At 39.4% G+C, this 22363-nt stretch overlaps 1 protein-coding gene across 2 annotated transcripts; it reads right to left on the minus strand.

Moving 5' to 3' along the window:
• Positions 1–13605: 13605 nt before the first annotated feature.
• LOC115971844 (ribosome-recycling factor, chloroplastic) lies at positions 13606–20751 on the minus strand. Of its 2 annotated transcripts, none has more exons than XM_031091918.1 (11): positions 20523–20751; positions 20106–20250; positions 19621–19690; positions 19407–19502; positions 18038–18135; positions 17619–17730; positions 16798–16839; positions 16228–16284; positions 16054–16104; positions 14897–14986; positions 13606–13819 (listed from the first exon to the last, which is right to left on the minus strand). In XM_031091918.1, the coding sequence occupies exons 1-10, from the start codon at positions 20608–20610 to the stop codon at positions 14897–14899; spliced, it is 849 nt and encodes a 282-aa protein (XP_030947778.1). In that variant the 5' UTR covers positions 20611–20751; the 3' UTR covers positions 13606–13819. The 2 variants fall into 2 exon arrangements, with proteins under 2 accessions (XP_030947778.1, XP_030947779.1); XM_031091919.1 differs by having other exon boundaries at positions 14930–14986; positions 20523–20750.
• Between the last annotated feature and the right edge of the window lie 1612 nt (positions 20752–22363).

The following is a 22363-nucleotide window of genomic DNA, read 5'->3' on the forward strand; positions in this document are numbered from 1 at the left end:
TCGCATCAACCCCTTTGATATTGGGGGATCAGAGGGTGGACCGAGGAATCCGCGCAATCAAGGTATTAACCCATCTGTTAACGCGAAGCTCTCTTCGGATGAATTTTGAGGTTTATGTGCCATAGTTTTTTTTTAAAAAATAGTTGGTTCCCCATCCAGGTAGTTGGTTTCCCCAGAGGCTTGAGTCCGAGGACTATGCAATGCCTTGGTTCTGTCCAAAACCTAGTTTTCCTCATCCAGGTAGTCGGTTTCCCCAGAGACTTGAGTCCGAGGACTATGCAATGCCTTGGTTCTGTCCAAAACCTAGTTTTCCTCATCCAGGTAGTCGGTTTCCCCAGAGGCTTGAGTCCGAGGACTATGCAATGCCTTGGTTCTGTCCAAAACTTAGTTTTCCACATCCAGGTAGTTGGTTTCCCCAGAGGCTTGAGTCCGAGGACTATGCAATGCCTTGGTTCTGTCCAAAACCTAGTTTTCCACATCCAGGTAGTTGGTTTCCCTAGAGACTTGAGTCCGAGGACTATGCAATGCCTTGGTTCTGTCCAAAACCTAGTTTTCCACATTCAGGTAGTTGGTTTCCCCAGAGGCTTGAGTCCGTAGACCATGCAATGCCTTGGTTCTGTCCAAAACCTAGTTTTCCACATCCAGGTAGTTGGTTTCCCCAGAGGCTTGAGTCTGGTGGACCATGCAATGCCTTGGTTCTGTCCAAAACCTAGTTTTCCACATCCAGGTAATTGGTTTCCCCAGAGGCTTGAGTCCGGTGGACCATGCAATGCCTTGGTTCTGTCCAAAACCTAGTTTTCTCTTTGTGTGGGATCTTGGCTTTAGGGGAGTTAGCTCCGCAGCCAAGCCCCTAGAGTTTATCCATACGGTTAACGTTACCAAGTGCCTAATTTGCTCTTTACGGGGGACCTTGGCTTTAAAGGAGTTAGCTCCTCAACCAAGCCCCTAATCAAGAAACGTAGTCCATAACAGAACTTTGTACTAGAACTCTATAACCAACGGTTAGATATAACGAAGAAACTCTATCGACCCACTTCCTATACCAACACACAAGCCTTTCCCACAGACGGCGCCAATTGTAAGGACACGATTCGTGGCGGACCGTAACAGTGTCGGGTTCGCGCGTGAAAAGGCCCCTAACAACATCATTTGTAGAGCGTGGGTTTGGAAGGCTAGGCCTTGATCGATAGGCGGTGGGTTTTTCGCGGTGTTCGTACCAGTTTAAGTTTTCCTACACCCCTGGAGTCTTTCTCCTGGAGGTGGGCTGGGAGGCTCTGGTTTTTGGCCATTTTTCCCAACCCCTTCTTTAGGTTACTTATTTTTCCTATTATACTCGCATGCGTCCACTGTCCTTCGCCCACGTATAGGGTCAACCTTTCCAAAATTAATACTTGTCCCATCAGCCCATATTCAAAGTCGTTGGGGGTGGTTGTAAAAGCCTAAGACTGCGGCTCTGTCAGGTTCAGAGCATTGAATGGCAGTGAGAGCAGCTTTCCCTGGATATTTTAGATCTTTCGTCCTGATTTCGGTCCTATACCGTTTTTACCCTTCCTTCAGGGGGGGGACTTTGGGGTCTGCCGAGGACTAAGCCGTCCTCGGCGATACCCACAGGCTATTTTGTCGAGCTTGGGCCATAGCCCTCCTCGGCTTGGGCCTTCGGATTTTCCCCAGGTAGATGGATCTGGCCCGTAAATCATTTGGGCCCCACAAGTTTAATATTACTTATGATTTTTTTTCTTTTTTGATAAAATAGAACGTGTGGTGATTTTTTTTTAATAGATATACAATTAATTTTTTATTTTATTTTATAGTTCATTAATATTGGACTCTTAGTATTTTGTACTTACTAAATCACTTGACACAAATATCAAAAACTTAAGTGGACACATGACACAAAATTAGCACACAATTGAAATCTAATTTCGAATCTAAGTGAATTTTCTTTTTAACTTTGACTTTAAATATATATATTAGCTTATAACCCATGTATACGCATGGATGCATTTAAAATTAAACACATTTTTTTATCATAAATATATAAATAATTAGTCAAATTATTAGAAAAAAAAAAGTAAATATAATTAGTTGCATGTTAAAATTTTTGCCTAAATTTAATACTACTTATGATAATTTTTTTTCTAATTTTTAATAAGATAGAATACGTGGTAATCTTTGTCGTGTGGTGATTTTAATTGAGTAGATATGATTGTTTTTATTTTTATTTTATAGTTCATTAATATTAAACTTGTAGTATTTTGCACTCATTAAATCACTTGGCACAAAGATTAAAAAACTTAAGAGGACACATGGCACAAAACTTGCCCATAATTGAATTCTAATTTGGAATCTAATTGAATTTTTTCTAAGTTTTGACTTTATATATATATATAGATGTTGATAAATTTGAATTATTTTTATCTTGACAAACAAATGGCATTGGAAAGCACAATCTTTCAAACTCTCTCTTCTTATAATTTTAGATATATAATTAGATGTGATTGAGTTTCTTATGGTTCAGTTATATTGAACTCCTCGCATTTTGTATTGAATTAACTCAATTGATACAAAATTTAAAAAGTTTAGATTGGACACATGACACAAAATTAGACTCCAATTAAAATTCAATTTAGGTTCTAATTATATATATATATATATATATATATGACTGCAATGACTAATGTAGTATAAACAATATTATATTTTTCAAGAATAATTAAATTTAATATAGTGTTTAATTTACTAGGACAAAGTTTGACTACAAACTTGGTTGTAACCTAAGGCTACAACTCCCACTTAAAAAATTAACATATTTAAAAATCTAATTGTTGGATTGCATATTCTTTATATTTTTAACACACATGTATTTTATGCTAATTGGATTTATATTTGCTATTTAACCTATAAACTTATATATATATATATATATATATATATATATATATATATATATATATAATTTTAGATTATAACAACTTGTTAAATATCTAATTGATAACATAACCAATATCTTTAATCTTCTAAAATAATTCAAACATAAAGGATATAAAAAAAAAAAAATATATATATATATATATATATATGTGGGGATCATTCGGTTGATAGGCCCATAGGATTCAGAATTGGTTGAGGATTGTTGGGCCAGTGGCCCATCCGGGGCCGTATACCCATCCGAGGACGTCATGCTCCTCGGCAGTATGCGTCCGAGGACGATCGCGTCCGAGGACGATCAGGACGTGGTCTCACCGCGATCAGATCTCAGAATTAGGTCATTTCAAAGGGTAGAGTAGCCGACTAAAGATGAAAGAGATAAGGCAAACAAATATCTGAAACTATAGCTGCCTCCGCATTAATGACCTCTCAACCAACTCTCTGACCGCATTAATGTGGAGGTGATATCTGAGCAGTAGGGAAGCAGCCTTACAGCTGCCCATAGGAAGTTCCAGGAGGTGCCAGATGGGACAGAAAGAAATCCCCCGGACACAATCTACACGTGTTCGGCGAGGATGGATCGCGAAGGGGAGTATATAAACTAAACGAAGAACATGAAGAAGGGGATCGAGAAAAAAGAAGAACACACATAAAACTGAAAAGAAAGAAGTAAGAAGGAGGAGAGAGAGAGTAACACTAGGGACTTAAGAAAAAACGTTGATTATACCAACGAAAAAGAAGGAAAACCTTGTATGGACTTGAGAGAAAATCTTGGAGGTAGATACCACAGTTAGCCTAACTCTTTACACCCACGCTCTACAAATCATATTGTCTGGGCCTTTATGTACGAACCCAATACTGTTTAGGTTCGTCATTAAATCGTGTCCTTACAATTGGCGCCGTCTGTGGGAAGAGCTTTTGTTAGCTTGTACAACCTCCGATACAACGTTTTCGATGGAAGGAGTGGAACTACCTCACCCCGCAGCAGGGCTGCATCAGGGGGATATCAGCCCGCATCAGGCGGAGTCAAGGGGCTCTCAGCATGATGGTCCTCGAAAAAGTCCCGAACGGAGGGAAGTCCAAGAGGGGAGCATACATACTACTCACACCACGAGAACCCGTACACGCGGGAAGAGTCACGTTTCCCACGTGAAGCATGATGGGGATTTGCAACGTGAAATTGCGGACTTGAAGAGAGAGTTACGTCATGCACGACGGGAGCGTTCCCCACCTCGCTCCGAACTATCATCCGGGGAGTCGGATGGAACTAGTTAGAGGCGGAGATCGAGAACTCCGCAGAGTGAGACTTTCTCCTACGAAGAGGAGCGTCGCCATAGGCGTAGGCGTAAAAGTCCAACTAGTAGGGGTGTAGGAAACGATGCCATGAACAAAGTCTTGAGTCAAATTTCCAGCTCACCCTTTACAAGAAGCATAGATGATGCTACCCATCCTCGGCGGTTCAATCAACCTACGTTCTCTCTGTATGATGGCCATTCGGATCCGGTGGAACATGTAAGCTATTACAGCCAGAAGATGGCTATTCATTCCAGGGATGATGCCCTGATGTGCAAGATTTTTCCGTCGAGCTTGGGTCCGACGGCGATGAGGTGGTTCAATGGCTTAAGGGCCAACTCTATTGGATCTTTCAAAGCACTGACCCAGGCTTTTGGTGCTCGTTTTATTACATGCAGCAGGACTCCTTTGCCGCTGGGGTCCTTGTTGACCTTGTCTATGTGAGAGGGCGAGACTCTCAAGAGTTATTCGGATAGGTACTGGGAGATGTTCAACGAAATAGGAGGGAAGAATGACGTTGTGGCCATAACTACTTTCAAAGCTGGCCTCCCAGCTGATCACGACTTGAGGAAATCCTTGACGGGTAAACCTGTTACCAGTGTGCGCCAACTGATGGACAGAATAGAGAAGTACAAAAGGATAGAGGAGGATCAGCTTCAGGGGAAAGGAAAGGCCAAGATGATCCCTTAGGAGAGGAGGGATTTCAGGTCGGATCGTTATAATAACAACCGACCAAGGCGGGACTTTGTTGGCCAGTCGGCCTCGGCAGACGCCCAGGTCATTAATGCGGTATTTTGGGAGCCTGTTCGGCAGGTTTTGGAGAAAATAAAGGACAAGCCATTTTTCAAATGGCCTAACAGGATGGCAGGAGAGCCTACAAAACGCAACCCGAGTTTGTATTGCCATTACCATCAGGACCATGGACACACGACAGACAACTGCAGAAATTTATGGGACCATTTGGAGCAGTTGGTCCGGGAAGGAAAATTAAGGCAGCTCTTACATCACTCCAGTGGAAGGGCGAGCCAAGCAGGTTCCGAGGTGCGTGGGGATGCTTCATCAAGGCTCCCTCGGGTATAATCAACGTCATCTTTGCGGCCCCAGAGAGGACTGGATCTTGCCCCACCAGAGTGTTGTCGGTGTCCCGATCCCCGGCTGAGGATCGTTCTCAAGCATGGAAGAGAGCCAAGAAGCGTGTCTCCTTGGTTTTGGGTTTTTCAGACGAAGATTTGGAGGGAACCATACAACCCCATGAGGATGCCTTGGTGGTAACGCTGAGGATCAGTGGGTACGATGTCTGAAGGGTGATGGTTGATCAGGGAAGTGCAGCGGATGTGATGTATCCGGATTTGTACAAGGGGCTAGGTTTGAAGCAGCAGGACTTGACAACCTATAATTCCCCTCTGGTCAGTTTTGAGGGAAGGTTAGTCACTCCCATGGGGCTAATCAGGCTGCCCGTGCAGTCAGGCACGGAGGTGGTGGAGGTGAATTTTATTGTCATAGATGTTTTTTCTCCGTATACGGCTATCCTGGGCAAACCCTGGCTTCACACACTTAAAGCGGTTTCATCTACCCTGCATCAGAAGGTGAAGTACCCGTCCGGAGACCAAGTGCTGGAGATAGTAGGGAACCAAGCGGCTGCTCGGCAATGCCAAGTAGCGGCTATACTGCATCGGCCTGAGGCAGAAACCTCGGCTACAGCCGATAATGAGTCATAGCAATTAAAGATCCCAGCATCAGGTTTTGACGTACCAACCAATGGGGTAGAGTGTGAAGATCTGGAGAAGGTGACCGTTGCTGATGATCCAGAGAAATTCTTTCGGGTTGGAGCCAAGTTGCCTCTGGAAGAGAAAGCGAGTTTACTGGAGTTCCTCCGAACTAATGTGGACGTCTTTGCATGGGACCCGTATGAGGCTCCAGGAGTAGACCCAAATTTTATTTGTCACCAACTCAATGTAAACCCTGTCGTTCCCCCCAGAAGGCAAATTCCTCGGCGACCATCAAAAGAGCATGCCGAGGCAGTCCGAAGTGAAGTTGCCAAGCTCAAACAGGCTGGGGCTATCAAAGAAGTCTTTTACCCCCAATGGCTGGCCAACACGGTGGTAGTGAAGAAGAAGACGGGGAAGTGGCGAGTGTGCGTGGATTTCACGGATCTTAATAAGGCATGCCCCAAAGACCCATTTCCTATGCCGAAGATTGACCAGCTAGTGGATGCGACCGTGGGCCACCCTAGGATGAGCTTCTTGGATGCCTTTCAAGGGTATCACCAAATACCGTTAGCCACCGATGATCAAGAAAAGACCGCTTTCGTGACTCCGGTTGGGAACTACCATTACAAGGTGATGCCTTTCGGTCTGAAAAATGCTGGATCTACCTACCAACGCATGATGACGAAAATGTTCGAGCCACAGCTGGGCAGAAGTATTGAAGTTTATATTGATGACATGGTAGTGAAAAGCAAGGTAGTCACTGAACATGTGGAGGACCTCACTAGCATCTTCGGGATACTGAGAGAACACAGGTTGCGCCTGAATGCTTCGAAGTGCTCCTTTGGCGTAGGTTCAGGAAAATTCTTGGGGTACATGGTGACCCATAGGGGAATTGAGGTTAATCCAGATCAGATTAGGGCTATTAACAGTTTGCAAGCGCCCCGGAATCCAAAGGAAGTGCAGAGGTTGACGAGGATGACCGCTGTGTTAAACCGATTCATTTCCAGGTCAGCCGAAAGGTGTCGTCCTTTTTTCCGTCTGTTACATAAGTGGCAAGGATTCGAATGGACTGAGGAGTGTGTTGAGGCGTTCCAGCAGTTGAAAAATTATTTATCCAAACCGCCGATCATGTCTAGCCCTGAAGTGGACGAGATATTGTATGCCTATCTAGCGGTAGCTCCACACGCAGTCAGTTTCGTCTTGATGCGAGAAGACAATGGCGTCCAGAGGTCGGTATATTATGTAAGCAAATCCCTCCATGAAGCGGAGGTGAGATATCTGCCGTTAGAGAAGGCCATACTGGCAGTCGTCCATGCGACACGTAAACTTCCACACTATTTTCAAGCTCACACTGTAGTTGTTTTGACCCAATTGCCTCTCAAATCCATACTTAGAAGTGCTGACTATACCGGCAGAATTGCCAAGTGGGGGACGATTCTGGGTGCTTTCGACATCAAATACATGCCCCGCACCTCTGTGAAGGGTCAAGTACTCGCCGATCTAGTAGCGGAATTCGCTGAGTGCCCTGAGGAAGTTAGTAGGAATCAAGATCACATGGATGAAAAATCGGTTGGCATAATATCCGCGCCAGGAGGGCCGGTATGGAAGGTATACGTGGATGGGGCCGCAAAACCTGTACTCCATCCTTGGAATGTAAATAATCTCAGAAGGTATTATTATTAGTAAAGAAGTTTTAATTCAAATATTCTTTTTTAACTTACGTCAAATATGCATTCTATGAGTCCCGCATCCTGTCATATCATACTGAATTGTTAAACAAAAACTGAGTTATGCCGGGTCCTCGAATCGCAAACTTAGTGGAAATTAACATCCTATCATACTGAATTGTTAAACAGAAACTGAGTTATGCCGGATCCTCGGATCGCAAACTTAGTGGAAATTAACATCCTATCATACTGAATTGTTAAACAGAAACTGAGTTATGCCGGGTCCTCGGATCGCAAACTTAGTGGAAATTAACATCCTATCATACTGAATTGTTAAACAGAAACTGAGTTATGTCGGGTCCTTGGATCGCAAATTTAGTGGAAATTAACATCCTATCATTCATACTGAATTGTTAAACAGAAACTGAGTTATGCCAGGTCCTTGGATTGCAAACTTGGTGGAAATTAACATCCTATCATTCATACTGAATTGTTAAACAGAAACTGAGTTATGCCAGGTCCTTGGATCGCAAACTTAGTGGAAATTAACATCCTATCATTCATACTGAATTGTTAAACAGAAACTGAGTTATGCCAGGTCCTTAGATCGCAAACTTAGTGGAAATTAACATCCTATCATTCATACTTAATTGTTAAACAGAAACTGAGTTATGCCAGGTCCCTGGATCGCAAACTTAGTGGAAATTAACATCCTGTCATTCATACTGAATTGCTAAACAGAAACTATGTTTTATCAAATCCTTAGACCACTAATTCGGTAGAAACTTACCTGCTAAGTTGTGCATTGAATTATTAAATGGCAGAAAGAGTGGTGATGAGTTTTCTAAATCATAATCTTAGTAAAAGTAATGCCCTATGAACATTCGTTAAGGAGTCAGAAAGAGAGAGAGCTTCGAATGCAAGATTGGCGTACAATAAGAGAGGCGTCTGAAATGAATCCATCCAAAATTACAACGACAAAGTAAGTAAGTGTAAAGATAACTTAGAACCATCAGAATGATAAGAAAGTAAGCGAGAAAGTCCTCTACTAAGTGTCTAAATTAAAATTACAAAGCAGTTTTTATCTTTTTACTTCTTGATGATGCCCCCAGCCGATTGAACTGTGGAGTCCAATTCTTGTTGAAAACCCTGTGAGACCGTATATGTCTTCGAAGCAGTGGTGGATTTGTTTGGAGAAGCTCCTGGAGGGGAGTTGCGAGATAAAACCTCCTCGCTGGGGTTAATAGCTGGGGCTGGAGTATCAGCTTGGTGTGGTTGAGGAGCTGAGGAGCGTATCGCTTCAGGGTAATATACGCTCTCTGGCTTACGTAGTTCAGATGAGGCTTCAACCCCAGCATGGTTAAGAGCCTCGCTCCAGGTTCTCGCACAGAAGATGCGGCAAACCTCCGGAACTTCGGCTCTTAACGCTTTCTCAGTTTCAGCTATCCCGATTTCGTAGCCCCTCTGCTCGGCTTCACCCATTGCCTTCTCAGACTCGATTTTTGCTTTCTCGGCTTGTTCTTTAAGCTTTTCGGCTCTCTCCCTTAACCTCTGAGTTTCTTCTAGATGCTTCTTAAGAACAAGAACTTGCTCCTGAGTTTTCTTCAGCTCAGCATTCGCCTCGCGCAGAAGCTTGGCCTGTTCCTCGGCCTGCTTCTGGTAGCCTTCTGATGACGATTCAGCACTCTTGCGAGCTTCTTCCTCGACCTGTAGTTTTTTCCTTGCGACGGTTAGATCCTGTTCAGATTTGGACAAGGTTTGAATAACCATTACCCTTCTTTTCCTTTCACCATCTAGCTGGTTGGAACAAGCATTGAGCATCTCATCTAGCTTGAAGGTATTTTGGATGATCTGTAAAAAATAAAAAGGGGGGGGGGGTGAGTTAGTGTTATAGTTAATGAAAAGTGCGCATTAGTAAGTAACAGTCACAGAATGAAGCAGTATAAAAGATAGCTTCTCACCATGCCCAAATATCGTTTATTGTCAAGGATGAGTTGATTCTTCCTCACATTCTTTAGCTCAGTCATATCCTTTGGGAGCAATAAGGCCTCCTCTATGGCCAAGGCCACATGACACCCTATGCCGCCGTTATAATCCCTTACAGAGGCATCGTCTCGCAGGGGTTCCCCACCAAGCATAGGAACTGGCAGCCACGCTTGTAAATCGGGATATGGGGAATCGGATTTCTCTTGGCCCCGCATAGAGGGCTGTCTGGTTTTCTGCTGCTTTGCCGCTCGTTGGACATCCTCCTCTCGAGTGGGACGGGATTTGCTCGCATCTGCCACCCCCTTACCTTTCTGCTCTCTACGCTTCTCTGGCTCGACAGTGCTTGGCGGTGCTGTTTGCGGAGATGATTGAGGAGGGTGGCGGGGGACTGGAGGAGGAGACCTGGCTGGAAGAGATGAAACCTGGGATGGTACTGTTTGGGCAGGTGCAGACTTTCCCTGTTGACCTCTTATCAGCTCCATTAGGCTTTTTTGGGGTATCCTTTTTACCCCCATCTCGTCAGAACTTTCCTCGGGGTTTGAGGGCTGATCGAAAATCTCAAAATCATCCGTGGATTCCGATACTGTTACAATGGTTTGCTTGCTTGTTTCCCTTTTTCTTCTCCTATTGGTCCCCTTTTTCTTGAGGGAAGGTGAGGGTGAAGAAAGCCCCGCTGAGACGCTGGCCACGGAAAGAGGTTCTGTGAGAGGTGTGTGTTCGGGAAGTGGAATACCCTCTAGAACGATGAATCCTTCGTAGGCAACACTGACACGGCGAAGACGAGGATCGCGTGCCCTAATCACGCACTTCGGCGCCTGAAAGTCAAAAGAAAAGGGGGTATATCCGAGAATTAAATGTGCTGCTCGTAGCTGACCATCAGCCTCGTTCACGTATATTTCAGCTCTCAATACTCTGTCTAGGCTCGCTTTATTGACCAATCTGAGATTGGGCTTCGTGTAGCGTCTATCTGCAAGACCGTTGATTTTAAAGTTAAAAGTTGTGAGGCGCGAAAATAATAAAGGTGATTAAAATGTGATCATGAGCTAAGTAGCATAGGTCTATAACTTCGCACCCACCTGGCGTTCCCTCCACTGTCGGGCAAGATAGACCATCATGCCATTCCCCAGAAAAAATGAGGAAATCTTCTTTTAGGTGCTTATTTGAAGTAGGGAGGCACTGAATCAACCTTACTTCAGGATATCTCGACTTGAGATAGTAGTCCTGGTCAGCTAGGCGGTGAAGGCTGTACACCCAATTCACGTCGTGATGGGATAGATTTAGACCCATTCTCTGATTCAGAGCGTCTATACTTCCCAGAATCCTAAACATATTGGGAGCGCATTGGGTGGGGGATAGCCTAAAGAAACTAAGGTAACCCCTAGTGATACTACCCATGGGGATAGTCATCCCTCCTTCAATAAAGGCGATCATGGGGATAACCACTTCCCCAGTTTGCCTGGCGTCAACCCACTCCCCTTGGGCCGCATACCTCATCCCTACCGTTGGTGGGATATTGTACTTCATGCGGAAGTTTCTAATACCCTCCTCGGAGTCAACGAGACACCGAAAGGGATTCCTCTGTTTCCCCATTTTTTCTAAAGAAACTTAGTAAAAAAAAAAAACTTTTTGATTTTGAATAAAAATGGTAAAAGCTTCGAGAGGACTTACAGGTTCAAAGGAAGGACCTCGGACAACGTACGATTATTTGTAGTCGCCAGGAGAACAGTGAAGACAGGAAGAAGGCAGGTTCAGTGTATAGGCCTTGGAACCGCGTAACCATTAAGGGTAAGGTACAGGTTTAATTTGGGAACGCCTTTATAGTCATGTGAAGATTGTGAGCGGCGAAATTCCCGCTCACAAAACAAGAGAAACCCCCTACCGTTTGATTTGGATCTAACCGTCGAACGTGGGAGATAAGGGAGTTGTCAGAATTTAATGCTGCCAAAATCGGGGCGCTGAAGCGTCAGGGGCATGCCCCGAAACGCACACAGGTGCAGGCTCATAACGTCAAAACCCACCTTTTCTCCTGAGGAGTCGAAAAGTAGGATTTTGAGGGCCTATTGTGGGGATCATTCGGTTGATAGGCCCATAGGATTCAGAATTGGTTGAGGATTGTTGGGCCAGTGGCCCATCCGGGGCCGTATACCCGTCCGAGGACGTCATGCTCCTCGGCAGTATGCGTCCGAGGACGATCGCGTCCGAGGACGATCAGGACGTGGTCTCACCGCGATCAGATCTCAAAATTAGGTCATCTCAAAGGGTAGAGTAGCTGACTAAAGATGAAAGAGATAAGGCAAACAAATATCTGAAACTATAGCTGCCTCCGCATTAATGACCTCTCAACCAACTCTCTGGCCGCATTAATGTGGAGGTGATACCTGAGCAGTAGGGAAGCAGCCTTACAGCTGCCCATAGGAAGTTCCAGGAGGTGCCAGATGGGACAGAAATAAATCCCCCGGACACAATCTACACGTGTTCGGTGAGGATGGATCGCGAAGAGGAGTATATAAACTAAACGAAGAACATGAAGAAGGGGATCGAGAAAAAAGAAGAACACACATAAAACTGAAGAGAAAGAAGTAAGAAGGAGGAGAGAGAGAGTAACACTAGGGACTTAAGAAAAAACGTTGATTATACCAACGAAAAAGAAGGAAAACCTTGTATGGGCTTGAGAGAAAATCTTGGAAGTAGATACCACAGTTAGCCTAGCTCTTTACACCCACGCTCTACAAATCATATTGTCTGGGCCTTTTACGTACGAACCCAATACTGTTTAGGTTCGTCACTAAATCGTGTCCTTACAATATATATATATATATATATATATATATAATCAAACAATAGATTTGTCAAAATTCATATCCAATAAAAAAATATTGAGTGGAGTTATAATCTTAGGTTACAACCAAGTTTGTTCCTCAACTTTGTTTATAAAATTTAAGATATAACACCTAAATTTTAACTTAAGAAATTAGACCTCAATTTTTATACACATAAACAACATATATGTATAACCTTTTTTTTATTTCTTTCCTAAGAAAATATGAATTATTTTCTCTTTTTATTTCTATCCACTTAATGAGTGACAAGTAGGTCCTCATGGATCTTAAAATCTAAACGCCTAAGAACTATCTGGACTAGGCTGATATTGTTCAGAAGAACAGGAGCTTGAGATTTGAAAAAAGAGGGCTCTCTTCAGAGAAAAAGGGATGAAATCTACCAAAAATTTATGAATTATACACATGGAAAAAGAGGAGTCAAAATAACCACTCAAAAAGTGAGCAAAAGCAGGTTTGACTTTGCTTCTCCAGTGGGCCAACTAATGTAAAGAACTAATTAAGACAAGAAACAGGCAACTATGGCCCCTTTGCAAGGTAGATGTGGCCCTCGGTTGATTCTTTTAAATCCTTTTTGTTTTTTTTACCATTCATACTTCATCCTTTTTCCATGGGAAGTTTCCAAGAAATTGAAACAAACAAACTTTAGTTGATAGCAGGTATCACACTTTATTGTACACCAAAAAAAAAAAAGGTATCACACTTTATTTGACACCCAATGCAATCATCCTATTACTTCTTGTAAACAAATGTGCAAGAGTAGTCCAGATACCTCATAAATTGTTACGACTATTTTATATGTCAAATTGTGACCGGTTGTCAATCACTTTTACGTAAACTCACCACTTTTTCTATACCATCCACAATCTACCACTTAGAATCTTATACATGGTCATTCTCTTTGAATGTATCACATGCCTCAACCTAAAAAACTGATGTTAGGACAACATATTTAGCAGCCTTTGTCATGCAATTGGAATGCACATGCTTACTTTAGTGTACATGTGTGATTGTCCACGAAGAATTATGGATAAAAGGAACTCATATACACTAGGAATTTCATTTCACTTGAGTTTTTGTTTTTGTTTTACCAAGGTATTCTATGGATTTATATACACTGTCTGCCAAGGCTCAGCACTGGCAGGAACAGTTAGCAGTCATTGAATGTGGATTTAGAATCCCAGATAAACAATAGAAAAAGGGGGGACCCACCTACTGAATTTTACTTCAAAACGAAATGTCTCTTCTCAATTCAAAAGTGTTCTTTTTTGTAACCTGTATAAACAATATACACCACAGATTATCAACATACAAAATTCTGAGGTTCACTACTGGGGAAGCTCTCCAATCAACTCCCATTTACATGTGTATTAGACAATCCTTAAACCTTCAGCAACTCCTGAAAAAACAATTGTGCGATGAAAATATGTTATACATCAAGGTGACGTTAAAGTGTGAAGTACGACAAGCAATATATAAATAATATTTGATTTGTGAATAATTTGACCAAGTTATGGACAGGTCTACATGCCCTAGACATAAATTTTTCAGTGTGGTGTTCTTGTGTACATAGATCTGAATTCATCATCCTTAATATTTCTGGTTTTCCTCAATGAACAATCAAGGAAATTGACTGGTCAGACTAAAGACTTTTTACATTTTTCCTTGCACATTCATGGGTTTCACATTTTAGACTGTTGCAATGGCAATTAAATTTTACTTTCCCATGGAAGTGAGACCATCAAGATTCTATACCAGAGGCCCTTTTACAACAACGCAGAGTATTCTATCCTTTTTTTTTCCGACATTACATTTTTTAGCACTGTAATCCTTGGTTACTTTCTCCATTTTTTGCTTATGTAAGTTGAAACCATGGTCTGCAATAACCTGACCCATTTCACTAACCCAAAAGCACTACTTTTATTTTTTTATTTTTTTGATAAGTAATAAAATGGAATCACTTATTAGCCCAAGCCCACATTATCCATTTAAAACTATGTCATAAAATGGAATCACTTTCACCATAAAAAGGTCAGGAAGCATGAAGTAACCCTAATTTGAATGGAACCAGATCCAATCTAGCTGTCCAAATTCTTCGCACCCTGAAACCTTGGCACCTCATTTTATCTTTTTTTGATAAGTGTATGAAGAAAAATATCTTCTTCAAAAGAAAGACTGTTTTCAAACTTGTGATTAACCTAATTCGTATATTCTTGTCGAACCATATCCATGAAATGACCAAGTGGGGTGCCTGTATGCAGCTCAATCCAAATACCCAGAACAATATACTATCAAAGAATCAAATGCAGCACATCACTACCACTAGTTGATATAATAAAGATCTCAAGCTTGAGATCCACTGAGTGGCATAGATGACATACCAAGTTTACGGAATATCTTCCATTTGTAACCCAAGCATGTAAAGTACACTAAAAAGAAACTAAACTCTAGTTTGAAAAGTATCATAGATTTTCACCTATGCCATCAGTTTGGTTGAAATAGGCAGTACCTTCTCTTTCTGTTTGTAGATGGCATCGATCTTCTTCATATACTCATCCGTCAGCTTCTGTATGAGAACAAAAGGTGAAATGAGAAGTGGAAAGTGGAAAACATGAGAGAGAAAAATAGTATTCCCATATATATAAAGTTGGTTGTGGAAGCAAATTCAAGGGAAAAAAAAAAAATTTGATTCCTAATAGTATATGTTAAATTACCGATTGTCCCGAAAGTTTAAACTCTTAAGAAATGGTGAGTTTAATCACTTAACCATAATTCTAACACTCCCCCTCGCTTATGGGCCTAAACTTCCCCTTAGTAAGTGGAGGCCCAACAAGTGGAAATTTAACATTTTAAATGGGAGGTAGAGTGAAGATTGGGATTGAACTCAGGATCTCTTGCTCTAATACCATGTTAAATTACCGATTGTCCCAAAAGTTTAAGCTCTTAGGAAATGGTGAGTTAGTCACTTAACCATAATTCTAATAGAATAATTATTATTGGCTAAGGAATATATATACACATTGCATATACCAATAACATCATGCCATATTACAATGAATAATTCGGTTTACCCCATAACATATAAATAGGAATCTAGTCCCAAAAGCCAATTCAATTTATAACTGCACAAAATGAAGATAATATTAACATAGGATAAGCACCATATTGTTCAGAAACTTCTTTTTAAGAAAATTCGAGTTGATACTTTTTGGAATGGTATTTCTAGTATAATTCTCCTATAACTTTTGAGATAAACCTAATCACAGAATCTTCTTTATAAAAAAAAAAAAAAAAAAAAAAAAAAAAAAAAAAAAAAAAAAAAAAAAAAAGTTGATGGCATGTAGAATGCTATTTCTAGCAAACTTCTCCTAAAATGAAACATAGGTATCTTTTTTTTTTTTGCTCTCCCCATCCCCCCCCCCCCCCCTCTTTTTTTTTTCCAAATAAGAAGACACAGGATGGCGGGAAACATATGTCTCTAGAGACAAACCTGCTGATGAAACCAAAAAATTACCAGTAAGCTGTTCCATGATAAATAAGCAAGTTGGGGGGTAAACCCCCCATAATTTCTAGAATTGTGGTCCCAGGTCCAGAAGCATCTAGATAATGAAGCATACAAAAGCATCAAGTTACCTGCAAATCACTTGACAAGTCCTTTGCAATGTCTTCAGAGAGCTTTTTCTCCTGCATGGAAAGTAAAGTAAAGCAAAGCAAAGGACTTTTAAAGAAGAGAGTGGGGGTTGGACTCAAAAAAGCAATTACTGGAGAGTGTGAAAAAAGCAGGGCAGGGGATTAAGGGATTCAAACCTTCTCAAGTTTTTCGCAGGCTTTTAAAGCATCTCTTCTTATGTTCCTCAATGCCACCTATAAACAGTTTAGGGGAAGGGGGTATTCAAGAGGACAAATTTAGTGACTTTAACATAGCCTATGTATTGGTCTATAACCAAAGATTAATAAACATATACATTTTTAGAATACGTGCACTTTGGTAAAGTGTACAGTGCCATGTCAAATATAGACATTGGATGAATTCCCATGGGTTTCAAGAAAGTTACAAACCCAAAAAAAATGTTACAGGCCAACTATGTCTGACTTCTCAACCCCAAAAAATAGTGTCACTTAGGTGACACTCTTTTTGCATATTTAACATGTTTTTCATTACTTATCCCAAAAAAAAAAAATTCAGGCAAGTGAAGACAGGAGAAGAAGGCAGAAGAAGGGGAACAATATAAACATGAATTAGAGCCATTTCATGAGATCTGATTTGGTCTGACAACGGTCCACATATCCACCTAAGCCCAATTTTAATACTATTGAATTTACTAAAAACAGCAGCAGGAATTTGTTTTAAATTGTCCAGAGATAATGCCACTGTACCTTCCCTTCTTCAGCCAGTTTAGCTACTATTTTTAAGAATTCCTGCAATGATTAAAATAAAATTAATTAATTAAAAAAAAAATGGAGTTCTTTGTAAGCATGCTTTAAGGAACTTCACTGAATAGTGCACATCTTCAAAAAGAAATGTGTGTCTATATATATATATATATATATATTTAAATTTATATCAAATTACAGAAAGTAGAATTTCTTTCATCAATTACTACTAACCACCACTATTTTCAAGAATATAAAGCATTTTTTGCATGTAAATTCATTATAAAATAATTATTTAAAAAAAAAAAAAAAAAAAAAACACCAAACAAACAAAAGCCTTTCAAAGGATACATAAACATATCACAAAACAAGTGCTAAACCGAGAAAAGTTTTAGAAGAACTGAACCTTTGAAGCAGAACAGTAGAGCAGGCCTCATGTGATTAATTCCAAACAATTAACATAAAGCTCAAGTCATGAATCATGACAAAGTACAGAAAGTCTAAATATAATTCAATCATCTAACTCATTTCAAAGCATGGTACTTGAAGTTAATGTACATGCAGAGAGAACATTATATGTAAGATGCAAAAATGTCATGCAGGTGAGACAGTAAGGATATTGAGCTCCAAGGAGCAACACAAGATAGAATGAATTGACTGCAGTATAGCACCCAACATCCAAGAAAAATCAGAAGAACAAAGAGGAAAAAGTAATATTTCAGCTGAGATATCATATTAATTGGATATAGAAAATAGACTTATGGGCCTATGGCATAAAAAGACATAGAATTACATGCAACGGGATCAAAGCCAACAAACTATACCTTCCTCCTTTCTGATGTAAGTTGAGGGAGAGTCAATCTTATCACTTCTCCATCGTTGTTTGGAGTCATACCAAGATCAGAGCCCACTATGGCCTTCTCTATAGCCTTTAAGCTGACAAACATCACATACCAAAAAGTAGAATAGATTGTCAAAGAGAGATCATATGAAAGATTTCATGGACCAGTCCTGCAATGCAAGATGTCAATGCTCTATAACTCAAAATAATTGGACAATTAGATCACCTTTGGTTGTCAAAAATTTATGGAAGATTCACTAGCATATTAATTTACGAGAATCAGAGAAAATTTTAGTCTTAGTTCTTACTTACTAGTATACATGCATTTATCACATAAAATTAAATGGAGAACGTTTCGATCTTCCTCAAGAACCATTTTATGTCCTTTAGTTTATAGAATACCTGGATTTGTCATACGGCTGAACCAAGAGAGAACTTGCATCGGGAGTACTGATTTGAGCTATGCTCTTCAAGCTAACTGGACTTCCATAATATTCCACCTAGAAAAGCATTGGGTTATAGCTAATCTAAAATAAAGGTAATTACTTAATCATTAATAAATTACAAGTGATGATTTTGCACTTCTGCAACCTTTTTTGCAGAAGTCACCTCCTTTTTTTTATAGAACCACACATGCAGACCTATGATTTTTTATTTTTTTAAAGTTAACCCAAAATACTATGTCATATTAAGCAATGGATGAGGTGGCTCCCCCATACAATTTGTTTCTGAAAAGCTCCCATTGATTGCCACTTACAAGAGAGATTATGCTATAAGCAGAAATGACAACTATTGCAAAACTAAACCACCAAAAACTATTGCAATGCTAGAATCAGCTTGAAATTTTGGAACTTCTCCTCATTTGAGATTTTTTTTTTTTTTTTGATAAGTACATTTGAGAGAATATATATATATTAAAATAACAGAAAAAGGAAGAAGAAGAAGAGAAATGAAAGCAATTGATGCTACAGATTTGCAGTAAATACCCATAGCAATAAAAACCTGTCCGGTTTTAAACCTGAAAAACTGTTTCCTGTTGAGGAATGATGGCTTCCAGTGTTGTACATCAGTTACACACTCATTTCTTATGTTTACTAGAGTCAATTCTAGATTCTTAGCCCTTAGGTGATAAAGGTTTCCCTATGAAATGGTGAAACAATTGAGTATCCCAGGCCCAAACGCAGGAGGCCATGAATTGAAACTTAGAGTGGGATTAAACCTATCTTTTGCTCCCAAGTTTTAAACATGAAGTATATGGTATTAAATATACAACACCAAAGGAACCACAAACATAGAACTTAACACAAAGTAATTAGTGCTTCAGAAAAGAAGTATGATAAGTCAATATCTTTGGTTCATGAACACATGCTCCATTCGCTCTTCATATTCAGAACACAACCATATATTAGCATGGATTATGCCAACAAGCTTTGACTTAAATGCAGTTTTTCCTCCCACAATAATGGGCGGAGTGTGAGGTCATGGTTCAAAACCCAGCAAAAAAACAGCATGGATTGTCACACTGGGAATGCCTCATATAGTTTTCTGACAGCATTCATGACAAAAAATCAAACATTTTCAATCTGTTGACCTTCATATCATATCATGCTCGAGACCAGTATAAAATTGAGTGCCACTCATTAACCTTCGTAGCAATGGTTTTTGAAATGTTGTCACTGTGTTCTAAACAAAATTTGGCTGGAAATCTTTTGAATGCAGATGTACATAAGACCTAATAACAAAACTAACAATCCTGCATCTAGATTCATACCTCAATTTTATCTAGCATGGCTGGGTTTGATCTCCCTGTCCTTATTGAATTGAAATTTGATCGAACTGTATCAATAGTTTTTTCCATCCTTCCTTTCTGAAAAACAACCAACAACATCAAGAATACATTTTTCCAATATTATGAAACTGTCAGATTTTAATCTTACAACCTAGCCACATGCTACATCTTGTAATGAACCATCGGAGACACTTACAGAATCTTTCTCAATCAATGATTTTTGTGCTTCAATTTCTTCAATAGTTGCAGCCCTCACAACTCCTCTTCTGAACAATTCACAACATCAGTAGGTCACCAAATAACACATCACCCGACCATTAACTCAGACCAATTGCATCAAGCAGAATAGCAATGCTATACATCCTAACATGGCCCATCATTTCAAAAGCAAATTATCATTTTTATGCTCTTAAATTCCAAGAACAGCCACAGCCACATCCATAGCCATATGCAATCTTACAACCCAGTCTTTTTATTATTATTATTATTTGTAAATTACACATGACCTCACCCTCCACCTAGCACTTGCAAGGGGAGGAGGTGCCAGTTGAGCTAGAGCTCATTGGCAATCTTACTACACAGTCTTTGAGTACAACATTTTCAAACTTAAAAAGCACCACAATCAATCATAAGCATAACTATAGCACAAATGAGGTTTCCAAACTTTTCCGTTCAACTTGCCTCCTTTGCAACAACTTCCTCAAAACAATGGGCTTCCCACAAAACCCTGCAGCACCATTGGCAATCTTACTACAGCTCACAGCCGAGCTCCACGAATATGCGCTTAACCGGCGTTTCACAAAATCAGGTCCTCCATTACACGAACCTGTAAAAATATTCAATCACAAACCACTCTCCACGCAATAAAACCAATACCCATTTAGCTTTCACAATTAAAAAACTAAACTTTAACATTCTAAACAAACCCCAGACTTAAATAAACTCCAAAAGTGTCATTTAGAAATTCAACCAAATTTCAAAATTTGCATTCACATTACCAAAAACAACCCACAAAACTCTATGAATCACTAACATTTTCTAAAGCATGTACACACTAAAGTAAAATACAACTAAGAAAAAGGTTAAAGGGTTACATACCACGAAGAAAGAGGAGGCTTTTGGGAGGGTTTTGCTGGGGTTGAAGGATGGACCGTACGGGGGTCGTTGGACAAAACGATGTCGCCATGAACACTCGGAAGAGAGAGAGAAGCTTGGCAAAGTGAGTGAGTGAGCGTTCTGATTGTGGGGGCAGAGTTGGAAATATGAACAAAGCTTTGGTTCTCTGAAGGAAGAAGAAGAGGGAGTGTGGGTTTTGGGTTTGTGGATAAGATTTTTTTTTTTTTTTTTTTTTTTTTTTCTTGGGCTTGTTTGGTTATCAGGATGAAGTGACCCAGAACACCGGTTAGATTATATGTCCTGTGCCGGTTCAGGATTTCAAATAATGTAAATTAAATAAAACTTTTTAAAGGGTACAATGTCAATTTTGTCTAAAGTTTTTACCAAAAAAAAAAAAAAAATTCCCATTTGAGGGGTTTTTATTTTTATTTTTGTGTCATATAACTTTTCAATATTAAATTTTAAGTGTTAGTTTAGGAATGTTGTTCTCAAAAAAAAAAAAAAAAAAAAAGGAATGTAATATAAGTTAAACTAAAACTTAAAGGTGATCACCACCACACATCATTGGTATAATGGTCACTCTACAAGTACAAATGCTTATGAGGGTGTGGGGAGTAAGGATTGGGGTTCAAGTCTCCAACAGAGAGTTTCACACAAATATACACTTAGATTAGATTAGAGTAGAATTTCTATTTTGTATAATAATAAAAAAAATTTAAAAAAAAAAAAAAACAAAAAAAAACTTGAGGGTGATCTCTCTCTCTCTCGATTTGAGATAATTACTAATTAATTATAGTTTATTATGAATTTTTTTTTAGATATTTATTGGAATCATAGTCTCATAATTGAATTTTACATATCTCAATGAAACATGCTCTTGTAAATGTTATGGTTTTGTGAATTTGCTATATAACAACTAATCTTGATTAATGGAGTCTTTTAGATTATTTGCTTGATTTGCTTATTTTAAAAGCATGATAATATACATGAGCTTAAACTCAAGTGCTTGACATTGAACTCGAGTTTGAGCTCAAGTTCAGATTAACTAATAAATCAAGTAATTTCCGATTAAGCTCAAGCTATTCAATTATTTGACAAGTCCAAATTCAAACCTTTTATGTGAGTCCAACTCAAGCTAGATAAAAGTTTAAAATCTAAACATTTTATTATTCTAATCAAGCCAAACTTGATCATTCACTATTCGACTTGGCTTGGCTGATTATAAATTTGTAACCCCATAAAATATATCTAGGTGTGACGGTTGTGCATTCCTCTCTTTTCATTCAATTGTTTTGTTTTTTACATCAACCCATACGTTATTTTCTATGTCATATAATTTTTCAATACTAAAAGTTCGTTTGGAAATAGCTTATTTAGTTGAAATTGAAAACTTTTTGCTGAAAGTAATGTAAATAAAACTAAAAAGTAGCCGTAATAGTACATTAGAACTCATTAATAGTACCAAAAAGTGTAATGAGACTTATGAATAGTAGCAAAAATAAACTAAATAGTAAAAAAAGCTAGCTTTTTAAGCCAATGTCAAACGCAACCTAAATTTTAATTTTGATTTGGTGATAAAGAGTTATCATTAGGAGCAGACATTATAAATTGAAACTCTTTAAAAAAAGAAGTGTTAGTATATTATTTTTTTACACACATTAAAATGTAATATAAGTTAAACTAAAACTTGAGCGTAAGGTTTTTTTTTCAAATAAAACTGGGTGATAGTGATCTTACCTTACTTAATCATCTATACAAAATGTACATCTCTCTCTCTCTCTCTCTAAATGTGTGAATTATTAATTAATTATAATTTACCACTG

Source organism: Quercus lobata, chromosome 12, assembly GCF_001633185.2.
Source record: "Quercus lobata isolate SW786 chromosome 12, ValleyOak3.0 Primary Assembly, whole genome shotgun sequence".
NCBI classification, from domain to species: Eukaryota; Viridiplantae; Streptophyta; class Magnoliopsida; order Fagales; family Fagaceae; genus Quercus; species Quercus lobata.

Coding starts and splice junctions, on each gene's coding strand:
- LOC115971844 (XM_031091918.1), bottom strand. CDS start 20,610: ATGGCGACATCGTTTTGTCCAACGACCCCCGTACGGTCCATCCTTCAA. Junction 19,503..19,620: donor CATTGATTGAGAAAGATTCT/GTAAGTGTCTCC, acceptor GTTGTTTTTCAG/AAAGGAAGGATGGAAAAAAC. Junction 14,987..16,053: donor ACTTGTCAAGTGATTTGCAG/GTAACTTGATGC, acceptor GTTCTCATACAG/AAGCTGACGGATGAGTATAT.